General features: G+C 41.2%; 2 protein-coding genes across 10 annotated transcripts in view; one reads left to right on the forward strand and one right to left on the reverse strand.

Moving 5' to 3' along the window:
- The window catches only part of PRR14L (proline rich 14 like), a 36,960-nt gene extending 27,994 nt beyond the window's left edge, over positions 1-8,966 (forward strand). For all 6 annotated transcript variants that reach the window (XM_030583359.1, XM_030583357.1, XM_030583358.1 and 3 more), the window contains 5 exons: positions 991-1,059; positions 1,599-1,767; positions 2,397-2,503; positions 4,322-4,393; positions 5,259-8,966. In XM_030583359.1, coding sequence (XP_030439219.1) covers positions 991-1,059; positions 1,599-1,767; positions 2,397-2,503; positions 4,322-4,393; positions 5,259-5,535 — 694 coding nt within the window. In that variant the 3' untranslated portion in view covers positions 5,536-8,966. The remainder of the gene's footprint in view (positions 1-990; positions 1,060-1,598; positions 1,768-2,396; positions 2,504-4,321; positions 4,394-5,258) is intronic.
- The window catches only part of LOC115661147 (melanotransferrin-like), a 28,985-nt gene continuing 13,479 nt past the window's right edge, over positions 1,087-16,592 (reverse strand). Inside the window, exons 13-17 of one of the 4 annotated variants that reach the window (XM_030583363.1) lie at positions 16,418-16,574; positions 15,384-15,496; positions 13,951-14,135; positions 13,335-13,521; positions 1,087-1,430 (exon numbers count right to left, since the gene is read on the reverse strand). In XM_030583363.1, coding sequence (XP_030439223.1) covers positions 1,375-1,430; positions 13,335-13,521; positions 13,951-14,135; positions 15,384-15,496; positions 16,418-16,574 — 698 coding nt within the window. In that variant the 3' untranslated portion in view covers positions 1,087-1,374. Of the gene's footprint in view, positions 1,431-12,182; positions 12,439-13,334; positions 13,522-13,950; positions 14,136-15,383; positions 15,497-16,417; positions 16,575-16,592 lie in introns of those variants that run through there. The other 3 variants (XM_030583366.1, XM_030583367.1, XM_030583364.1) reach the window with 3 other exon arrangements.

Consider the following 16,592-nt stretch of genomic DNA (forward strand, 5'->3'; position numbering starts at 1 on the left):
TGCTGACTTAATAGCTCCACCTCCACTAACAGTGCAGAGTCACACTGACACTGTGTTGCTTACTTTGAATGTTACTGGCTTTCAGGAGCTGTCCCATGGTGCCCGACACTAACAGTACAATTGATACAGGCACCCCTGGTGAGGACATACACCACCAACACAAGGAGCGAAGTGTAGACATGCAGAAGTGATGTAATTACTGCAGTGGCTGTATGCCAATTTAGGTTAGGTTGATTCAATTTTGTAGTGTAGACATGACCTTAATCTTAACAAATGAAGTCAAGGCAGTTCCAGATTACTGAATTATTTAATTTTTCTTGTGTGTGTGATGCTAATAGTGCACACAGAAAAAATAGAAGTTTAGCGTTAGAAGATCCCAAACCGTTGTGTAGGTCTTCTTCCTATAGATCTGTGTAGCCAGTAGTCTTTCTAGAAAAGACTTAGATATTCCCATCAATTAAGAGCATTGCAACAGGAGTTAGAGGGGATGAGGAGTTAATCTTGTGGAAGTCCTTGATCATACTTGTTTGGCCACTGTGCTCCTTTTGTTTGGCAGACAAGTCTGTCAGGGCTTATTTTTTTTGTTACTTTAGATTCACCTTCCAAACAAACAAACAAACAAAACCAGCTTGGAACGGAGAACCCAGGCTCTCTTGAAAACACCTCCAGCTTTCATACTAAAACATGCTTCCTCCCCTTCTGAAATTTTCTGAATTTCTTCATCATACTTTTCGGTTAAGAAGTGAAAATAGAAGTATTTCCCTCCTGGATAATTTGTCAATGAATCTTAGACACTAATGACAAATGTCGATTGCTGCCATGTTGGGTTTTTTGGGGATGCAGTGGGGTAGAGAGAGGGTCCTTCGACATGTCTGACATTTCTTTGCTTCCTTGGAGTCTAGATTATACTGATGAAGTCTTTCCTCCCCTTTTATGGTGTAGTCCTAATTTAGCTGTCTTTTTGTTTGTTTTTTGTTCTTTTGGAACTAGTTATTCCATGTTACCCCACATGACTGTCCAGGGAACAGAAGCTGCAAGGACCACGGGTGCAGAGAGAAGGTAAGAGTCTTACCCTGTAATATTTGTTACATATGGTAGGAATGTGAGTTTTTCCACATTCTGGCAGTCTGGTTTCCCAGGTTTTGGTAGATCCCCTTAAGGGTTTGTCTGCCAAAACCTCAGTGTAACACCGATTCTGAATGAGTGTGTTTTTTCATATATACACACAACAGTAGATGACTGGATGTAGCAAATGTAGATAATCTTTAAGCCCTTCTGTGCTGCTTGTCATGAAGATGCATGAAATTATTGTGGTCCATTTTTTCATCCCAGATACTTTATCTTGTTCAAGAGTTGGACTCCAAACACTGGTATTTACTCACATGTATCTTCGGTGCTTCTGTGGGAGACCAATCTCCTTTTAAATATATCTAGTGAACAAAGCAAACAGTTACAGGAATCCAGTCAAGGTTCTAATTTATAATATGTCCTAGATGCTAGAATGCTGTCACAATAAAAATCCAGCATTAATCTAAATATTCTGTCATCTTCATCGCCCTCATTTTTTTCCTGTCTTTTTCCCCTCCTCAAATTTATAGGCTGGAACGTTCACTCTGTGATTTGCTACCAAAGTCTTGCACTTTTCCGGAATCAGCAATATCTCCACTCAGGCTTTCAATACCTGAATTACAGGTCCATCCCTTTGATGAACTCGATGCTTCTCTCCCACTGTGTCCCACATCTCAGAGTGCCACCAAACTGAAAAAAGTGAGTGACTTCTTGTCTTTATTAGTGGAAGTAGGCAGGCAGCCAGTGTTTGTGCATACAGTAAAATGGTGGCTTTATTAACCTGGAAATCTAGTGTTGCACTGCAACTAGACAAGGATTAGGGTTTAGGTCTGAGCTTGGACCTTCGTTCCCCAGGCACACAAGACCTGGATCACTATAGCTCCTTGCATTCCTCTGGTCTATGCTACTCCTGCGTTAGTTAGGAGTAGCTGCTGCTGAAGCAGAAAGAGGTAAGCAAAACATAAAGGGATAGAGGGCCTATGAGAAGAGAAGACAATTCTGGAAGACTGCTTTCCTCCTTACCTTTCCCAGAAAGCCTTTGATATGTTGCACTGACAAACACTAGCAAGATTCATTGATTTGATTTTTTTTTTTTTTTAAAAGCCAAATGGGACCTCTGTAACCATCTAGTCTGATGTCCTAAGTCATAGAATTTGTCCCTGTAATTCCTGCATCAAGCCCAGTAACCTGTGGTGGAAATAGAGCATTTCTTTAAGAAACACATCCAGTTTTGATTTTAAAAAAACTCAGTGGTGAAACTGCATCACTCTGTCACTCTCCTTGCTCCTTTATTTTATATTTTATATTTCTTTCTCTTTATCCAAAAGGCTGAGCCAGAGAAGAGGCCAAAGAGAGTTTCTCAGATCCGGATCCGGAAAACTGTTCCCAAGCCAGATCCTAACCTCACCCCCATGGGACTCCCCAGAGCAAAAAGGTGAGATGTGTCTCTTAAATGGACAGTGATACTGGGATCTGCTACTTCTAAGATGTGTCTCCAGCACTGTAGCATCACTATTCCAATAAATGGCTTTCCTCTTCTGTCCATTCTCTCTACTTGCCCAGTTAGTCTTTTCCTAGTTAGGTGGGCTTGGTGTTCAGTTTCTCCATAAGCCAAGGTTAAGAGCCGGGTATGTTGTCTGAGTAGAACAAGGTTTCTCAAACAGGGGTCGCCATTGTGTAGGGAAAGCCCCTGGCGGCCGGGATGGTGTGTTTACTTGTCCCGTCGGCAGGTCCGGCCGATCACGGCTCCCACTGGCTGCGGATCGCTGCTCCAGGCCAATTGCAGCTCTCACTGGCCACGGATCGCCGTGATCGGCTGGACCTGCAGATGGGGCAGGTAAACGCACCGGCCCAGCCCACCACGGGCTTTCCCTACACAAACGGCGACCCCTGTTTGCAAAACCCTGGGATAGAAGAACAAGGAGGTACATGGCTGTCTCCAAACAAACAGAATGTTACAGAGGACAAAGATCAATTTTCATCAATCAGAAAAGAAAGAACTAAGAGTAATGGACTTGAACTACTCCAAGTAATATTGAGGAAAATATGAAAAACTTTAGAAGTAGCAATGGAATGAATTGCCAAGGTAGGAGATGGAATTCCCCTTACAGTGTAGCCTTGAATGACTCAAATAGACACAGGTATGTTAGAAATAAATCAGTCATGCTACAGTTCAGGGAGAGAAAACTGATTACCTTCTAGAATCCCCTACCAACCCAAATTGTGAGATTTTTTTTTGTCTGCAATCTCAATTTACCTGACGGTCCAACAGGATGTAAGAAAACCAAAGCTGAATGTTAATTTGGGCAGGCTCTATGTCAACCACATACACAACTTTTCCAATGTATTTGAGTCTGATCAGTTCCAGACCAGGGCCACTGTTGAAGAGCAGAAGTGGCAAGTTGGTGGATGGTTGAGGATAACATGTTTCTTCAGAGATTACATTTGAAATTGCATCATAAGAATTACCATTGTCTATAGTCAAATTTTAAACCAAGTCTCAAGAAATGAAATCCATTAATTAATATTTTGTGCCATTGAAATGGTTTTTTCCTCCACTCCATATTTCATAACTAGGGATCTACTTAAATTGTGGAGAAATCACACATTTTTCATGGGTTGGTCATGGCATAAATAGCAAATTTCATGGATGTGTATTTATGCCATGACCAACCCACAAAAAAATGTGTGATTTCTCTGCAGCCTTTCTCAAACTGGAGGCTCCAACCAAAAAGGGAATTGCAAATCTATTAGGGGGTATAGTATTGCCACCCTTACTTCTCCAGTGTTGCTGGTTGTGGTGCTGCCTTCAGAGCTGGGTGCTTGGGCAGCAGCTGCCGCTCTCTGCTCTGTCTTCAGAGCTGGGCAGCCAGAGACCAGATTTCATGGACATAATTTTCACAGCCACGAATTGGTAGACCCCTATTCATAACCCAGAAGGCAGTGACCTGTGAGGGTATTTTTCTATTTTGCCTTTAAGTATCATTGTTTAGAAATGTCACTTCATGTTGGGAAGAGCATTCATCCTTGCAGAAATGCCAGGTCACAATCCACAACTTCCTGAAGCACCATTTGAAAGTTTCATCAAAACTAGCTTCTCAGATCTCTTTCTAAAACTCATTACAAATTAATTAATGGAGTTTGAGGAGGGGGAGGAAAACCACATTTTCCCCATGTCAGGTGGCCTGTATAGGGGAAGATGGTTCTGAAATTCTCCTGACTTCATTGCTTCATTCACTACTTGTTTTTCCAGGCTGAAGAAGAAAGAATTTAGTTTAGAAGAAATTTACACAAACAAGAACTACAAGTCCCCTCCAGCGACCAGGTTGGTTACATTCACCAACGGGTGAGGTGAGGGATATGTAATTGAACTGGTTGGAGATATGAAACTACAGGTCTTTTGGAAATAAAGAGAGACAAATAAGCACCCTTCAAAACAGAGTTGAAATTATGGCTCTGATTTGAACTGCTGAAGAAAGGTAATTCAGAAATCAGGTTGAAAATCTGTCCTTAATATCTGTGACTGATTGGGGACAGGAAGTTTACAGTAGTAGAAATTGAGAACTTATAGATGCTGAAGATTTAAATGTCACTTTTTTGTATTTATCTTTTATTTGCGTTCATTTAATTGTGCAGCCAATGTGCAGTACCCATTATTTCCCAAATTCAAAAGCAAACAAGATATTCCAAAATTATACTGACATGGAATATAGGGTCTAGACAAACACCTCAGTGCAAAATACCAAGAATGCTGCTTTACAGACAATGTAACGCCCTCACCCCCTTTAAAAAAGAAAATCTGTTGTCTAGGTCTAAATGCCTCTGTTCCTTAGGATAAAGATGCCTCTGTTCCTTGGTCTGCACTTTTGGACTAAAATGGGCAGAGGGAGATTCTACCTGCATATCTATGTACCAACAAGAAACTATCCAGGAAATATACTAACAGTTGGGTGATGTGAAACTGTTTCTAAAGAGAAGTGGTCATTGGTTAGAAGCATGAGCTCCAGATAAGTTTGCATGCGAGAGGCCCTGGAAGGATCATTGAATTGAAGAATCCTAGAAGTTAGAGATGTTAAAGGCCTGAGTCATATAGTCCATTTCCCTGATGCTGCAGGATGGTTCCTTTCACTTCTGTGAATGAAGAAGTCTATTACTCTGATATTCTAACTTATACCCTTTGCCCTTCCCAGGTGTCTGGAAACCATCTTTGAGGAGCCCAAGGAGAAAAATGGATCCTTGATCTCTATCAGCCAGCAGAAGAGGAAGCGGATTCTGGAGTTCCAGGACTTCACTATTCCCCGGAAGAGGAAGGCACGTAGCAGAGTCAAAGTGACGGGTAGTTTCACCCGGGCAAAAAAGGCTGCACTACAGGGCAGAGAGCTAGATGCCCTCCTGATTCAGAAACTAATGGACCTTGAAGCCTTTTTTGCAGAGGAGGAAGAACGGGAGCAAGCATCTGGAAGCTGATGGAAGCATGGAAATGGCTCAGTTCCTTTAATGCTTTGATCTGCTTGGGAGGGATCTGCCTATTTCTCCAGACCTTGCCAACCACTCAGTTCTAATACCTGATGATCATTTGTTGGCTGTCACCCTCTCTGAGGTGCTAGAGTGTGTGTGTACATATATATATATATATATATTTTAGTGATGCAGGAGAGAGTCCTTTAATTCCCCTGCATGAGTGTAGCACAGCCAGGAGACATGCTATTCCTCCCCAACCTCTTTAGAAATTGTGACTAGTATTTAAACACCTCCTGCAGGTGGGATAAGGAGAGTGAAGGAGGAAATAGTAACACCTTCAATGACACTAGGATTCTAAATACTCCTGAACTTTTGCGTATTCATGTGAGTCTGCTGTTTACTGCAGTGGCTTGTCGAGACAACTTGACAGAGGTAGGTGAGATGAATTCAGAGAGATGAATTTAGGGAGGTGGGTTCTTGAGATACCACAAACTTCAAAAATTAAAGAAAAATAGTTTGTTTGCTTCTAATTACTTCCATGTCTGTGCCCAGAAGTTTTCTTCTGTGATTCAGTTGCCCTTCCTGCACTCAGTCAGCAGCAGCCATACAGGACCAGGTCTTAAATAAGTTGCACTTTGTATGTGTTTTTCCTTTATTTGCTGCATGAAAGACACCTTTTACTGTTACTTACCTTGTTTTTTTAATCACACATTAAGAAAAATGGCGCTAAATGCTAAGTTCTAACAAATTGTAGAGTGGATTTGTTAACCTGGTTTGCTGGTGCTTTGCCTTTGGAGGGAGGAGGAAACGTAGCAAGTAGCAGAAGGACATTACTAATGTTCAGTTAGTGGGACTATGCTCAGAGACATGGCACCAGGAACTTCAGTGTGAAATTTATACTCTTTTTAGCAGTTTTAATTCTGACAAGAATACTAATTTGACCTAAAAAAGCCAAGCAGTTTTTTCTTCATGTCATCTTTCTACCATTGCAACTTAGACTTCTAGTTTGGGATAGAGCTTCACATAGCTTACATAATTAGAGGTTCAGTATACAGCAGTGCTGTACTTAATGGCTAGTGTTGTACAAAGAGTTCACTCAAGCCTCCTAATGTATAGAAAGTGTGTGTTTTGTTTTGTTTTAATACTTAAGGCCATTTGTAATTTGAAGTAGCACTGGGTAGTCTCTCGGCCATACTTTTGAGGACCAGTGTTCCCCTCTGGGATCCTTACTTGAAGCTGCAATTCAGGTAATTTCTGTTCTTCAGTGCCTCCAGGAGTTATTCTGGCAAAGCTTAATGGGATGCTGTCATTGCTGACATTCTCAAAGTTTAACAATTCCATTGTTTCTTTGCCCTGCCACTTGCAACTTGCACTTTTTTACCTGTGTGCCCCTACAGCAACTTTCTATTTACCTCCAAAATCAGTGTGTAGTCAGACATCTAGTGAATGAGCTTTCTGACCCAGTCCAAACGTGGGTTGAGGATACCCTGCTATCTTTTTTGCTGCTCTGCCAGCTTTGTTGTTGACCTGACAGAGAACTTAAACTGACAAGCCATCTGTTTAAATTCAAGAACTTTGAACAGGCAGGAAATGTTGGATGATTGTACTGTGTGACTTCAGTGAATAATATCTGGGGTTTGTTTTGTTCCCAGCTTATTTGCTGGGATTCTTGCACTGTTTACACCCTTGTTTTGGGGGTTGATCATCTTTACCCAGTAAGCAAAACTGAAATAGAAATGCAAACTACTGCTTTGGCTGTTTTATGCTGGTGGAGGCAAAATTTGGGCCTATTGAGATACCATTTTGGCTACCACTGTACAGGTCCATTTGATCCATTGAGGCTACTAAATGATACCTTAGTCAGTCTTCCTCATATTATGAAAGGGATCCCTGAAAATAACTAATCACACTACTGTGGATATTGGCTTCTAAAATTGTTTTTAAACTCCCCATACATTCATGACATCAGCACAGATATTGACTGACTGGAAGCTGAAGTAGGGGACTTCGCTTTCATTTTATGTACACAATGTGGGATTTCACGACACACTATTACAAAACTGAATTAATACTGATGTGGAATTAATGCTAATGAGGGATCTTCTGGCTTTATGGTGGAGTTGGGATGTAACCTCTGTGGGAGTTTGTGGGGTGGGTGGGTGGGTGGGGAGAAAACTCAGGTCCAAGCAGGGTTCTGCCTGCTTAGCGTGTGCTTTGAAACATTTAGTTTGTTTTTACCTTTTTGTTCTTTGCTTCTTTCCCCTAGGCCTTGTTTGTCACTTTGAAATAACATTTCACAGAAAGCTCTTTTTGTTGCTACAGCAGAGAGAGGCACAATGAAAATATTCAGCTCCATTTCACTTACAATCGCTGGAACTGTTCAGGTCTGTGATTTCCCCAATGTACCACATTCCCCAGGAGTTTTGAAAACTCTAACACTTCAGCATTATCATGATCAAGAGTTTTTTTTATAGCTGAGTAATGAAGGTATAAGCTAATCTAATTACCCCCCGCCCTCTTTCAGGTGGTCTAACTTTAATCATGCTTTTGTGCTTCTCCACAACTTTCTGTTCCTGTTTGCAGTGTTCCTGGAGCAGCAGCCTTGCTCTGACTTTTGGTTGTGGCTTATACTGGGAGGAACAATTGTGCAGTGATTGGGTGTCTTAAACTCCAATCTGAGCTGCTTCTGTCCCATATAGTCTTTTTATGAGAGAAATGTGGAGGATGCAAACTTTTGGATATTGACATGCCTCTCTAGTGTGAGGAAGTGTACGCTTGCCTTTTCCTAAGATGGAGCCACCCAAGTGAGGATTTTTTTTGTCATATGGAAAAGACCTTGTACATATGGCTCTGTGAAGTATTGTAAATACATTTAAAAGGCGAATTTGCAGAGCTGTCCCCATATACTCTGTCAGATGCTCAGCTTGCACTGCTGGGCTCTTTCCTGAGAAACATAGCTGGCTGGGGATGGACGGGGTTTTTATTTTACCGAAATCAAAGCTTAATGTTCTCATCCAGCTGCAAACCAAGCCGCAAAAGGTAATTGATGCATATTGAGGGGGCTCTCATGACCCTGTATCCCCAGGATTGTGTACACTTGAGGTCTGATGCTTTCTGGATGTGGTTTTTGGCAAGCCATTCTCATTTACCGTATCCATTTACCGTATCCTATTCAGAGTTGGGTTCTGTGGTGTGGTAGATGTCCGTCACTCTGCTGGAGAGTGGATGCTAACTACCTGAATGAGATGTATGTCTGATATTATCATATTAATAAATAGCTCAATAGAAATTTGTACTCTTTTTGTAACATTGGCCTCTGTTATGCCTCTGCAGATTAGTTTCTGTTCAATAGTTTGTGAATCTAAAATTCCACTGATTTTTTTTTCTTTTGTGTGTGTGTTTTTAATTTATGGAAATAAATTTTTTTTGACAACCTTTCAATTGTTTACTAAAGACTTAGGGTTTTTATCCCTTAAATACCACCCTAATTTTGTCTCTTAAGTTAGTTCAGGTTTCTCACCTGTGAATGGGGGATATCATCTGTCTTTTAGTGGAGCTGTGAGAATGAATTCATTGTCTGTAAAGTGTTTTGAAATCCTTGAATAGAAGTGCAAATATTGCTTCTCTTTAGCCAATAGCTGTGTAGGCTACTGTGTAACATTTTGCATACACATGAGATGAAGAAACTGCATGCAGGCGTGCGTACAATGCAGACAAATGAATCTTCAAACACCACCTTGGTGCCCAGGTAAGGGAGTGTGATGGTTTCTTGGTCCTAATGTTTTCCTGTTTATAGACTACCCAACAACACTGGCAAGTGCAGGATGGTCTGCATAAATTCTGTATTCTTTCCCTGTCTGATTCATTCCTATTTTTCCTTTGCTCTCTCCTGTCCAAACTAGAGGCTCCATGTTGCAAGCACCGGCATGCCAAAGAAGTCACTGATTAGCTGGGGTAGCTGCTGAGTGTTGCACTGCGCCTCCTGAATACCATTGCTTCTATGTAGCTTTGCTACCCCAAAGACGGTGGGGAGAGAACTGCGGAATTAAACACAGGCCTACTACACTATACATAGCAGTTACTGTTGGGCGAAAAGGTTAATTTCTGCAAAGTAGCAAAGGTATTATAAGACACTATGAGACACTGAACAGTCAGATTGAATTCATAACCCAAGAGAGATTAGAAACAATTGACTATATTCATATACTACATTCTGGAAGAGACCAGGCTTATGACTTCAAATTAAGATTTAATCACTTTGATATAAAGTTTTGTGTCTAGTCATTCTTGCAGAAAACTGATTTTTTTTCTCTATGATTTGTATTTCTCATACAGCCATCCAGCATTCTGGACAGACCTTAACTACATATAAAAATGTTGCTGGTAAAACAGAACTTGTAGTTGAAGTTGTTACGCTTTTTAATTGTATTAATCCTACGTTTGACAGTTGTCTTATTAATGTTTTCTACTAGTCGATGTATTCTCAGCTGTGGAAGTCCCTTCCTGGGTTCAAAGTGCAGTGCTGCATCTGTCCAGTAGATGGTGTGTGAACTCAAAGGAAGGAAGTGTGAACTCAAAAGGAAGAGAGTAAGAGGAAGCCTAAACTTGCATTAATTATGGTGAAATGAACAGATTCAGCCCAGAAGCAGGATCCTGTGTACTCTGCAATTCAATGGCTGCAGTATTTGACAAGTTTCCAAGATGGTCCAGACTTCATCCTTTTTGCTGCAGCAAGATGCGCTTGGTTTCGTTTCGTTGTCATGTTGGGACTCAGCTATAGATAGCTTTCCCCAGGAGGGCAAGTGAGTTGGATTACATGGCATGCTCCCTGCACTGTTTCATCAAGCCAGGCAGAATGGAGCCAGGGAACAGGGGAGCCAGAAGTAGAGAAACTGCTTGGAGAACAGCACAGCAGCCAGGGACTAGAAAGCTATGGGGAGACACAAGCTGATGATAAAGAGGGCTATAAGCTTCTCTCTTCCCTAGAATGTATGAGACAACCTGGAGAACATCACAGAAGAGGCCTGGAAATGCAACCAAGCCATCTGGAGAATACAGCAAAAATGTTGAAATTCTTATCAACAAATTATATATCCATCAGTATTTTTGACTAATGCTTCATAGTCAAATACTCGGTGACCAAAAAAAGGTGAGAGATTTTCAGCAATGATTATTTTCAAGTTTTGTGTTGGTTTTTTTTTTTTGCTATGCTAAGTGGCATGGCTCCCATGACCTCACATCCTGTGCTGTTCTCCAGATAATGCACCAGGCTAGCCTTCACTTCTTACTCCTCCTCCTTTAGGTAATTTAGGGTAATCTAAACCCAGTGAAGATGGGAGAGGATGGAAATGAAGAATATTTCATAGCAACTGAATATGTTCATCTTGTTATGTGATCTAGGAGTCCTTACTGCAGAATCTGATGAAATGATGATGCAGAGAACACAAAGATCCCTGTCCAGAAGTAATGTCCAGACCACGGGATGTCCTCTGTTATGGGAAACAAAAATTACAAGTAACGAAACTAACTTTCTCTCACAGTCCCTACTTAAATTTCCCATCATCTGTCTGAAGAGGACTGGCTTGGATTTGTTTTGCCACTCTTAATATCTTGCTGAATGGTGGTGGTCTCTGCACCCTGGGCTAATGAGGCTGCCTGTACAGCACTCCCAGCCCATTCTAACTAATGAAGAGAATGGGTCTAGGAATCAGCCTCTTGCCTGGTAATGTACAATGGTTCCACAAGGTTGCAACTGAGTTCTTAAAGTTAATGTGAACTATAATGTGTCACAAGACAACACTTTTTTTTTTTTTTCAGAGATCTTGCACTGTGTTCCAGCACCACCTCTAGTAAAAAGCATCCAGTTTAACCATATACATTGTGAGAAGGTTCCCTAAGGTTTGGATGAACACAAATTAGATTATTCTCAGTCATGAGAAATACCTTGTTAAGTACTGCTGTTTTGGACAAGAATGGGAACTCCATTGTTGTTCCCTTCCCACCATCCCCACCTTCTATTAAGAATATAGGAACCTGGTTCTGATGGTAGAAACTTACTCGTTCTAGATTGTTAATTTGCTAAGGGATAAGTGCAAAATGTATTGATTCATTTGGGACACATTTTTGGTTGGTCATACAAACAGAAGAGAAATAAATCCTTCCCTATTCATAGCAGACATGGATACACTTATTGCTTGTCTATGCTAGATGTAAATATATACGTCGTGTGTAGTGGCTAACTATAGCAAGATCTATGCATATAAAAGTAATGTTGCAGTTACCTCAGATAACAAGTTGTTTTAAATGGAAATGTAGTATAAAGAAAACATGTTAGGGGAATGAGGCAGTAACCTCTGTTATGTACATGGTCTGTTAAAGGAGGAATAATTCCTAGGCCCAATGTGGCCTACGGCGTGGCCTTTGTCCTTCTTATAAAGATGCTGAATTGTGGAGGTGGGAAGTGGGGTTTAAACTGGAAATACTGAGGAGTTTTGATCTTAATTGTTGGTGCTGCTTTTCTGATACCACTGGCCCAGTCTCAAAGTTTGCTGTCTGATCTATACTGCTCTGCATGATGCCAGATTCCACACCAAGTGGAGTGAACATTGGTAATAGGCAGTGTTTCTGGATAGGAAAAGGGAGTGACATTTGAGCAGCATTATCAGCGTATATATTAGTAGGTGCAAGGTAATGCAAGGTTCAGTTTTTTTCAGTATTTAAATGAGGTCTCTCCTGCTTCTATGAAACAGAAAATAGCCAGTCTCAAGTAGTGAAAATCCTCTTGGCATCTCTTGATTTCAACTTGGGTGGCAGTGGTGGATGTCTTGTGGAACTTCTGTGTGTTGCGTCTGTAGATATGTCTGCGTATCTAAGATGTGCAGATATCCTGTTTGCAGAATTCTAAGATGTCTATAGATCAAAATACAGTGTTTTAATTAAAACTCTCAACTATAAAATTACAGTTCTGTCTGAACAGTACATACATACTGCACCTAAGGTCAGTAAAACTGAAATGCTAGTATGAATCTCTTGATTTTCAGTTTGTTTACTCTGCCTTTAACAGCACTTTATATATAGTTGACTTCATTGGTTTTGTTGATGGCCAGTTGCATGCCTTGATATTGCTCTGAGTAGCTTTGTACAAGATTTTAATAGTAATTTAAAGTTCTCCAGCCACATTATTGAAAAGTTTGTTTTTTAATAATTCAGTGTGACAGTGTCCCTTTTAAAGGCAAAATAAAAATTTTAACTGTAAAAAAAACTGACCTCTCTCTCCCCCAACCTTGGCATCTCCAAGTAAGAAATAAGGGACTCTTTCCCACCCCCTCCCCCCCAGCCCCAGAGCTGGTCTGTGGAGATCAAGGGGCAACAAGGGGCAAAATCACAACTAGTAAAAATGGACCTGTCTTCAGTAAACCTGTGTTTGCTTTACACTATCATTGAATTTAGCCACAAAATTAAACTATAACCTGCTTAGCTATTCACGGTACTGTATTCACTGTCTCTCCATAGTGTGATGATCTTTTAAATCATGCAGTCAATGGGTGTTACTGCAGAAGTGCTGTATCTACTGCAAGCTGATGGCAACGATTATTTTAACAATGTTGTCTGTGAGGAAGCTCCATAGAACACTCATATTCAAGTGCCCACGGGCAGAAGTTGCTGTAAGGAATTTTGGCTTTGGGAGAACTCCCTAGCAGCAGTGGAACTAGCAAAAATGAGTTTGTCAGTAGGGAGCTGACAGTTACTGTCCAGGCATGCTTCTAAGGTTGTGTTCTAGCTCAACATGAACTACATCACATTACCTGCATGTGTGCAGTTAAACACAGATTCTGCCAGCTGAAAGAAGGGCTTTCCAAGAATTGACTGATAGCCCAGGTGACTTGTGTGAACAAGATACTGAGTGGCATCTTTAAAGAGCAGATCACTTTCTCCATACTTCTGTGAGTGAAATAGATGGAACCTAGAATCCAGATTTGTTTCCAGAGTTTCCTTAACAGAAAAGAAAAGAAGAAAAAACTCAGAAAGCAGAAAACAAAATAGATGAAGCAGGTGAATGTTCAGCCATGTAGCATCCTCATGTAGAGAAAGATGTGTAGGATTCAGCTAGTGCTAGCCTTATTTGGGGCTCTTGCAGTCTCCTCCTGCATGTTAACTCATTGTCTGTTGCAACACCACAGAGGCTTGTTTCTCAACAAGAATATGATCATGATGTAGGAGCTACTGGTGCTGAAACTCTCCTTTAGTGAATCTGAATGGTCTTTTCATTAGTTTCCTGTGCAGTCTTAAACCTTTAGTGCTAGCTGTGGAGGCACTTTATTTCTTAATTTGTTTGGAAGGTTTTGGACTCTGGACCTTGATGGGGTTTTCAGTAGTGTGTAACCAGAACAGGATAACAATCCTTTCCATCTTCTGCCTTACCTGGGATTTCATCAGGAAGCCATAGATCTTGGTGGTAGTCACTGGTCGAGTCATAACTATGTTAGGAGGAACAGGACCGAGGTTACAGTCTGCCCAGTCTGTGACTGCAACACGCCTTCCATCCAGACACAATATCTCAAAGTCATTTAAGGTATAACCCATAGCCCAACCTGAGCTTTGCAGAGCTGTAAAAGAGATAGAGAGGCAATAGAGTTGAGCTCAGTAAATCCTGTGTCCACACTATCAGCGAGATCTCAGTTGAGACATGGTGAAATCCCATGCAGAGTATTAGCATTGGAAAGGAAAAACTCTCAGTGCACTGTGTCCAAAAAGTACAGCTTGCCCCAGTCATTTATAGAGGATATATAGTGGGCCCATTGGAGTTTCTGTAGGCTGCGACAACTGCAATGTATAGCAATGCCATATCAGCCCATCAATCCATCTTAACCTGCAGCTGGAAAGACCTCTTAGAGAAAAGGTAATTCAGTCTCCATGACCATTCAGCCATTAACTGCTCTGCAGAAACTGCTAATCGGTGTGTATGTTCTAATAAAGGTCCAATTCCTTATGCAGACAGGTATCTTTTCTGAAAGACTACACAGTGTCTTACAAACACCATTCTCTGGAATTTAGACTGCAGAAATTTCAATGTGCTTTTGGGAAGACTCGACTTAGTGGTTTGTAAGGCCAAATGAAAATGGAGTTTGCTTTTCTTCTTCCCGCCCGAGGTTGTGATCTGTTTTATCTGCTATTAAGATTGGCAAAAGAAGTGTTTGGGGGTTTTAATGCTTTTCTATTTTAAGCTACTCTAACCAAAACTGACTTTCATTTTAAAATATGCCAGTTGGCAGCCCTTCTGTCCATTGTACTGCTCTGCTTTTTGCCATTTGTACAGTAACTTAGTTGAGAACTTTGACATGTAGCTAATTCCACATGGACAGTAGTGAGATTTTGTACCCATTTATATGCACTGTTCTTGTGTCCAAAATAACACATGATAAAGTCAGATCAGTTCTCTTGTCATGTAGAGTCTGTAGGAGCCACAGAGCATTTCCCAGCACAAACAGCGGTTTTACACTTCAGCATATATTGTGGTATCTCTCTGGTCAAGCATAAGGGTATACAACTACTACAACTATACTAGCCTCTGGACAAGGCTGTGATGGCAGGGGGAATCAATGGGTCTTCTGACGCTATTAAGGGGCCTTTTTCCCAAATGGGCACTTTGCAAGTCTTGTTTCTCCCTATCTTCCTGTTGTCACTGATTATTTCCTTCTTTCTCCCTCAAACTAAATTGTAATTGAATCTTGTGCTTTATTGGAGCATTCAAATGCAGACTTTAAACCCAGACAAAACAGCCGCATGCTCAGATTAGATCTATGTATGTGGATGTTTTGGAATCATGATCACTGTGTGGGAAGAAACTTTGGTACCAGCTGAAATTCTGAAAGGATGACTCTCACTCTCAATATTCTTGAGCAGGTTATGATGTTCCAGGAAAGCCACGTCCCCAAAGCTCCTTCCACTGGGACTGCCGACTAGACACCTAGTGCAAGGGAAAGCAATAGTTTGAGAGAGCAATATCAGATTGAGAGACTAGAACTTCTGGGAGCGGTAGATGACTGAAGGGTTTGGATACTAATTTGATTCTAGTCTAGGTCACTGATTGCCAAAAGCTACCACCATATGCTGAAACAAATGGATAATCTATGTGTGAAATGAGTTAGTGGTCTCAGCGCTGGTCTTGGGGAATGAGTGTCTCTTACAAATAACTCTTTGCCTCCTTGCTGGCAATCTCAGCAAACAGGCCAAAGTCTCAGTGGGCATGGAGACTGAATAACTTTCTCATTCCTAAAGCTGACTCCCAAACTGGAGTTGAAGCATATTGGCAGGGCAGTATAAAGAAGCTCGCAATACCATATTGCATCTGGATTTCTGTCTCTAGGGCTGCCCAGCTAATACTATTCAACTACATTCATTGTAAATACAGAGATTGGAACATTCTATTTATGCTTTCTCTGTCTCCAGTTTATTTTATATTCTCTTTCCATTAGGTGGTGGGATTGATTCCCTCCCTACATAATTGCCTTTCATATCCTGCACTACTACTTGCTCAAATTCCACACCAGTTGTGCCGGCTGACCCTGTGGAGCAACTATTACCCCTTCAGTTGGTCTCTGTGTAGGCTTGGGTTTGGGCACCAAATATCATTAGTGCATTCTGAGTTAAGAAGCACTATCTTGTCTAGTTCGCCATTAGAAATGGCTATATAACTTGTAAATTGCCAGCCAGCTGAGCGGTCCCATAGCAATCACAGTTGAAATAAAATACACTGACCCAAAGGCAATCTTTACGGTCACCAGCTTTTAAATAAGAGTCCTTCCTAGGAAACCTGTAGGCAAAAGAAATGAGCCATTTCTGGGTGATGCTTTTAAGCTGCATCCTTGCCTCAAACAGAGGGACTTACCTGAGCGCACCCATGTTTCCATAGTAGCGTTCGTTATGGTTCGCAGCACACCTGCTGGACACTTTCGCCCCTTCCATCTCACCATCTCCAATACAGACTTTGCATAGGTTCCTGTCTGCTCCTGGCATACAACCCTTCCAAAAGTAACTCTGGTAAGCTAAGAGAAGGAAGAGAT

Source organism: Gopherus evgoodei, chromosome 13, assembly GCF_007399415.2.
Source record: "Gopherus evgoodei ecotype Sinaloan lineage chromosome 13, rGopEvg1_v1.p, whole genome shotgun sequence".
Classification (NCBI taxonomy): Eukaryota; Metazoa; Chordata; order Testudines; family Testudinidae; genus Gopherus; species Gopherus evgoodei.